The sequence below is a fragment of the Diuraphis noxia genome, unplaced genomic scaffold (genome assembly GCF_037042655.1).
Source record: "Diuraphis noxia isolate RWA-SAM2 unplaced genomic scaffold, SU_Dnox_SAM2 contig0001, whole genome shotgun sequence".
Lineage (NCBI taxonomy): Eukaryota > Metazoa > Arthropoda > Insecta > Hemiptera > Aphididae > Diuraphis > Diuraphis noxia.
The window spans coordinates 81,220,352-81,228,028 of NW_028301711.1; the positions used below are offsets into that span (position 1 = coordinate 81,220,352).

General features: G+C 26.2%; 1 protein-coding gene across 2 annotated transcripts; it reads left to right on the forward strand.

The window, feature by feature from the left end:
* Positions 1-6,422: 6,422 nt before the first annotated feature.
* On the forward strand, positions 6,423-7,677 carry LOC107169749 (inosine triphosphate pyrophosphatase). 2 transcript variants are annotated; one of them, XM_015519585.2, is made up of 3 exons: positions 6,423-6,681; positions 6,758-6,908; positions 7,272-7,677. In XM_015519585.2, the coding sequence occupies exons 1-3, from the start codon at positions 6,580-6,582 to the stop codon at positions 7,598-7,600; spliced, it is 582 nt and encodes a 193-aa protein (XP_015375071.1). In that variant the 5' UTR covers positions 6,423-6,579; the 3' UTR covers positions 7,601-7,677. The 2 variants fall into 2 exon arrangements, with proteins under 2 accessions (XP_015375071.1, XP_089073500.1); XM_089217374.1 differs by having other exon boundaries at positions 6,425-6,681; positions 6,769-6,908.

The following is a 7,677-nucleotide window of genomic DNA, read 5'->3' on the forward strand; positions in this document are numbered from 1 at the left end:
AAAATATTAATCACATTAGATACTATTATCAATTTAAGCATAATAAAATATATTTACATCAATTAAGCCAAATTAAATTGACATCCACTTTCTGTGCTTTAATACCAAACCTGTAAAAAAGTAATTAAATTTGTATTTTTAAAAAATATTTATATATTACTATCTTATGCAAGAAAAACTAAAATGTTATTTAAAAAACATGAGTAATTTTTCATACCTGTAAAACAATATATTAGTAAAGTGATTCCCAAACTGTGCACCGCGAGCACATTCTTAAGGCATCGCAGTCTACGACTCAAAATAAATAATTTGAAATTTATAAAATTCGTTATTAATTAGGATCTTTTTGTTCTGTCTTTCATGGTATTCATAGTAGGACATCGTGACTATATTTGGTCCAAAAAAGGGCACCACGGAAAAATAAATTTAGAACCGTTGTATTAGTCAATAAAATCTTCTGCAATTTAATTTTTAAATTAAATTTAATAACATTGTTTTAATCACTTTAATCACTTAAACACTCTGATTTAAGTATCTACATACTAGGTACTAATATAGTCTGAAAATCAACCAAAATGCCGTTTATTAATTTTATTTTAGATTCTGAGCGGAGCGATGAATTTTTAAATTTTACAATGATGTGTGTTTTTAATTCTGAACGGAGTATTGATTTTAGTTTTGATGTGTGTTTGTTTTTTTTTTGTGTGTGTCTGTGTATACAGGATAACTAGTCGGGAAAAGTGAATATTCTTGGTGCATTATAGAGGTAAAAAGTAAACATTTTCCAACAGTTTTAAAAAAAATCGAGAAAAACAAATAAAACAGGAATTTTTACGCAAAACCAGTTTTCGACCAAATCGATTTTTTTATATGGTTGTAATTCAAAAACTAATTACTGTAAATACTTGAAATTTGACTTTTTTGAGTTATTTATAGACCACTGAAATATTTTTTGAAGTATCGGTAAAAAAATGTTGGATGACCAAAAAAACTTGAAAATTTAATACAAGGTTCCTTATGAGTTGTTCTTATTGAAAATAAAAAAAAATTAAAAATCGTTAGTCACAATTTTTTTTATAAGCGTTCAAATTTTTACGAAATCTGTCGAAAACGCGAAAATGTGCAAGTAATTTTGAAGTTGAAAAATCATAAAATTTTTTGTGTTTATAACTAAGGATTTAAAATTCAACACTAAGTTTTCCTTCAAGTGGCTATAGAGAAAACTCGAAGCATCATTACAGGAAAAATTTTAAGTGCGTTTGAATTTTAAATTTTTACAAAATAGCGTAACGATAACGATTTATCCTCAAACGATTTTAAATATTTGTTATTACTTTATTAGGTATTCAAAAAGTATAAGTCGTAAACACTTGAAAATTATACCAATTATTTAGATTGGAATTTTCTTTACAAGATTTAATTTTCAAAATATTTTTACATTTTTTGAGATACTTATAGACAACTGAAATTTTAAATTTTTCAGAAAATTTTTTTTTTGAAGTGTCAATAAAATTTTTTTGCCCAATCAAAATACTTTAAAATTTAATACAAAGTTCCTCATAAGTTATTCTTATAGTGATTAAAAAATTATAAGAATGCATAGGCACAATTTTTTTTATTATAGAATTTGAAGTTGAAATATTGACAAAAATTCGTCAAAACCATGAATATTTGCATATTATTTTGTAATTAAAATTCCATAAAATTGTTTGTATTTATATCTAATAAAGTTAAAAAATTCAACACTAAGTTTTCCATAAGTTTTGTTTCAAATAGCTATAGAGAAAATTTGAAGCGTAATATTATAGGAAAAATGTTTTGAGCGTTTGAGTTTTAAATTTTTTTGAAATCGCGTAACGATAACGATTTATCCTCAAACCAGGTATATGTATATCTATGATAATATAAGGTATTATGAATTATGATAACTACATGCAATGTTTTTGGAAAAATTGATTAACCATGCTTTATGCAAAATGCGTCCTAATTGAAAAATAAAATATTTGTTTCAAAATAGAATATATGACAATATTTAAATTAAATATAATATATCCTAGACCGACAAATTATCTCCGTTCAGAATCATTTTTCGTATACAATGATACCTATCATTGCATTAAAATTTAACCTACCCTAGTCAGAGATCCACCCCACCTCCTAATGTACAGCAAAGCAACATCCACTTACCCGCTTTTTTTTTTGTCTGTCCGATAAGTTGTCGAAATAATGCTTTGTTTTATAACTTCTGTAGTAGCTTCTCCGGTTGAAAAGAGAATCTTTTTGGTGCGCTGAGGAGGTCAAAATTCCTATTAATTTTCGAAAGCACCAGGAAAAAAACAAAAACAAAAATAAGGGTAGGTAAATGGGAATTTTTACGCGAAGTCGGTTTTTGATAAAATAGTTTTTGGACTTGGATGTAACTCTTAAACAAATATTACTGTAGCTGAAATTTACTCTGAATATTTATATTATTATTTTTAATACCCCATAAAATATTTTGATTTGTTCAAGCTGCTTATGGTCATTTTCAGTTTTTAATTTTTAAGTTCGAAGTTATAAGAGTATTTAATTACATCTCAGATTCGAAATTTCAATACAAGACTCTTCATAAAATTTTCCAGTTACATTTATCAGATAAAAATTATCTACTACTTGAAAGTAATATCAAATTTTTACAACAATCAATTTTTCTTATAACAATATTCTTATTTTGTTGTTATTCAAAAACGAATAACTGCAAAAACTTGAAAATAACCAGTTTAAGAACCATATGTCTATTAATGAATTTATTAATTTTACAATGATGTGTGTTATTTTATTTTATTTTTTTTTTGTGTCTACACGCGCGGTAAGTTGTCGAAATAATGCTTTAATTTCAACTTCATCACAGTATTTTTTCCGGTTGGCCAGTGAATCTATTTGGTGCTTTGAGGAGGTCAATTTTGGAATTCCTAGTAGTTTTCTAAAGTACCAGAAAAAACAAATAAAAACTTAAGGAAAACCGGAATTTTTTCGTAAAATCAATTTTTGAGAAAATCGAATTTTAATATTGCATGGTGTATCTCGATCTATAACAAATTACCGTATACACATGAAATTTTCACTGAATATTTATGATGGCATGTTCCATAATTGATATAATTTTCAAAATATTTCAAATTCTTTTAAGGTATTTATAGACATTTGAAATTTTCAATATTTTTAGTTAATTTTTTTTTTAAATGGCCGTAAACTTTTATTGATTTGGTTGAAAAACTTCAAAATTGAATACAAGGCGCCTAATATATTATTAAATTGTTAGTTAAAAAATATTAAGAATAAATTATCACAATTTTTTTTTAACAAGCAAATTTAAGTTCAAATTTTGACGTAAAGAGTAAAAATCACTTTTTTAGTAAAAACATCATACATTTTTACAAATTTCTTTATGAGTTTGTATAATTTTATCAAACAAAAAATTTCTACCGGAAATTCAAATAAAATTTTTATGAGCATTTATTGAATTATAACATTGGATATTCACTCAATTTCTCTTGTACCGATATTCTTATTTTGTTGTTATTCAAAAACGAATAACTGTAGAAATTTGAAATTTGAACCATATTTTTATTTTATTAATTCCAATACTTGATAAAATGTTCAACAATTTTTAAGTTGTTTATAGACAATTTAATTTTTCCTTTATTTTAGTTTTTTATTGTATAAATGTCGATAAAATTGTATTCATTGGGTTAAAAAACTTGAAATTGTAATTCCAGGTATCCCATAAGTTGATATAGTAGCAGTTGGAAAATATTAAAAATACATAATATATAGGCATGTTTTTTTGTATATAACCATTTAAAGTTCACATTTTTACAAAATGTATTTAATTGAAAATTTACTAATTTACAAGTGTATATATATATTTATGATAAAATAAATATAAATTGTATAACTACCTACATTACAATATAACATACTAACTTTAAATAAATGTTTATTTAATATCGCAATAATAATGTTAATTATTAAATAAACATTGAATTTTGATTGTGAAATGTTCATTTTAACATTAAAGTAACCTTATGTTAACATTGATTGGTCAAAAATTCTAAATTAATTTAACATCATATCCTAAACGTGTAATCAATGTTGTTAAATTAAGCGTAATCAAACATTATTATACCATATAAATATGATTTAATAAATTTCAAATAAATCATTATTTAACCAAAAATTAGATGTTCCCTTCATGTAACCTTCATTACCAATATATTATAGAGTATGCAGAATAATCCTTTATGGGTGGCGATGAGGGAGGGAGGTATTATTTGTATATGTATAAAAAATGTTGTTAATATAATATTTCATAAAAGAAATCATCATATAAATTTTACTTCTAAGGGGGGGGGGGGGGTTCTCCCTGTCGGTACGAAACTGAATGTATACATTATATAATAAAACAATTGTTTCTTTATATTTATCGAACAAATTATTCATGGATTATACATTATATATTACCTATATATTAGTCATAATTTAATTATAAAAACATTTTTTGAGATTTGAGAGTGTAATTAACGAATTAAAAATTTTAATACCTGTAGAGCGTAGATTAGTATTATAAGTTTGTATTATGAATGTTAATAAGTGGTTTTATTGTTGTATTTACAACCAATTGTTATTACCTACTTTAATTATTATAATTTTTAAAATATATGCTTTATATTATCATTAATGTTTGTTTATTTGATCATATTATAAATAATAATTATTAACTATAGACTTGTGGAAAAGTACACCTTAAGTGGCTTAGTACCTAACCGTACAACTGTTTATCCAAATAAACAAATAATAAATAATCAATGTAACTTTAATCTCGATACCCAATACCAAAAAAAGTAAAATTATGGGCTGGGTTTAATGGTGAATTTGAAGACCAAAGTCTGTGCACGCCTAAATTTCAGAGGTCTACTGGATTGATAATTATTTAACAATTCAAATAGTTCTTCCTGTCTACTAGAGATTTTGCATAATTCTACTTAAAAAAAAGCCAAATAGTTAATAATAGTTTTTTGAAATTCTATAGAAAAAAAAAATACATTTAAAAATTAATAACAATAATTTAGAATTATATAGTTCAATTGGATATATATATATTTTCATTATTTGCAGTCAATAATAATAAAGAAATATCCTGCTGTGTGCAAGAATAATTTGAAGTCTCAACTGAAAATTAAAAGTCATAATATATTGTATATTAAAGATTTTGCACATAAAAATAAAAATGAAATTGTATTGACATATTAAACGTTGGGGATTGGTGTTCTATTTTTTTTTTGTTTGTTCTTCATTATTGGTGGTAGGTATTACCTTTTTTGAAGAAGTTATAATATTAACATGTTTAAAATTGTTAGCTGCAGTATTTGACTCATCATTGATATAATCTGATAAATAAATTTAAATTCTTTAAAATTTAAATTGTAAAAATGTTGTTGATTATTATAGTTAGAATATACTAAAAATGTGAAACTTACCATTTATAAATTCATTTCCAACAATATCTGAAAAAATGAATTATAATTTTTAGAATAATTAAGACCTGAACAAAAAAATTTTTCTTTGTTTTTTGTATTCTACATAGCAATTAAAAACGAAAATATATTTGTGAATTTTTCGTTTTATTTCGATTTGTAGGGCTTATTAAGTTCCCTTATTAAGTTTCATCTGTTATATGGTTTCATTAGATATGTCTAGAGCGGGAAAGCATCATCAGCTACAATAACAGCATTTTCGGGGGTATTAAGTGCATTGTTTTCCAATACTTCAAAAAAAGAGCTTTCTCGAAATACACCACCATTTGATGCTTTTCCATTTGCACCAACATCAATATACGTGTTATTTTGAGTAAAGTATCTGCTGGTATAGCTTCCCTCATTGTTGTATTCAATTTTTGTACTTTAAATTTAATTTTATTTAATAAAAAATCAAAGTGTGTAACTGAAATTCTTAAAATGTTTTTGAAATATTCCGGGTTTTCATTTCGTGATTCATAAACGCAGAACCACCATTATTGATCCGTCTTTGAATCCACTGTCTTACCCACCATCTTTTTAACTTAAATTTGTCAATTTCTGTTAAACGTTGTTTTAATTATTTAGCCAATACACCGGACAAAACAGCACATGCTTCGGCTACTAACGATTCCATCTTACTGAATGCAAATTGCGTTCACGTGTAAACACCATCACGATTCGTATGATACTTTTTGAAACCACGCTCGTGAGTCACAACTCTCAAGAGTCAAGATCTGAAGATCGTGAGATACGATCGTGGCTCACGTCTCGTGTAAACCCGCCTTTAGCCATGGAACGTTTCGTTCTCACGGAGGCAGCTTGCTATCACGGAGTCGCCAGTTATGAGTGATAACACTGATAACGGTTTTTAATATCGCGAGATGCGAACCCTCCAGCCGCCTGTGTTGCGTCGTTTCGAATTCGATATTAGTATAATATAGTAAATATTGAATAAGTATCCCAATTCCCAATTGATCGATTGAATGAAAAAAATTGTTTGATACCACCTTCATCATTTGACATGTCAAAAAAGAACATCGTGTTCGTTACTGGAAACTTGAAAAAACTGGAAGAAGTGATGCAAATGTTTAAGAATTTTTACAAAGATTCCGTTCCTTTTGATGTGAGTTATAAGCTTATAAAATATTTATTAACACGCTCGTTATGGTTTTGGGACTGGTTTATTTATTTTATTGCAGTTGTCTAATAGGAATATCGACTTGCCTGAGCATCAAGGGGAACGGGATGAAATATGCAAAATGAAAGCTCGTGCAGCTTTTGATATTATAAAGGGTCCTTGTATTGTAGAAGATACTAGTCTCTGCTTCAACGCGATCGGTGGACTGCCAGGTAAATTATTTACTTGCATTTATGAGTTTGTTTTAATGATTAACTTAAGTTATTTTACAGATTTTTTGGCGTAGAAATAAATGTTTTTTACTCTTCTAATAACAATTTTGTACTTATTTTACTGGGTCTCAGACTTGATATTTAAATACCTATTCTTGTTTTATCAATATTAATGTTTGCGATTATGGTCAAATATGACTTTTATAATAATTTTAAACTTTTTTAAAATTATAAATAATTATATTTAAAAGTATGGTATTATAATTTATATTATGTATGTTTGGTTTATTAATCATCTAGATTTTGTACAATTTTGCACGTAGTCTGTATTTTTAGTTGATATTCATTACTATTTTTATCTAGGTCCATATATTAAATGGTTTTTAAAAGCAACTGGTCCTATTGGTCTACATCGTATGCTCAAAGGATTCGAAGATAAAACCGCTATGGCTGTATGTACAGTCGCTTATGTTAATGAACAGGGTGAAGTGAACATTTTTAGTGGCGAAACTTATGGTACGATCATAGAGCCAACTGCCATTGAAACTTTTGGATGGGACTCTTGTTTTAAGCCAGATGGTTATGAGATAACATACGCAGAAATGCCTAAAGAAGAAAAGAACCTAATTTCACATAGAATGAAGGCAATGTATAAGTTAAAGGAGTTTCTTGACCACAATGTAATTATATAAAATGTTACACATTTATTTATTTATTTTAAAAAAAAAATCAATATTGTTTATCTTATTAAAAATGCATTTATGTTTAA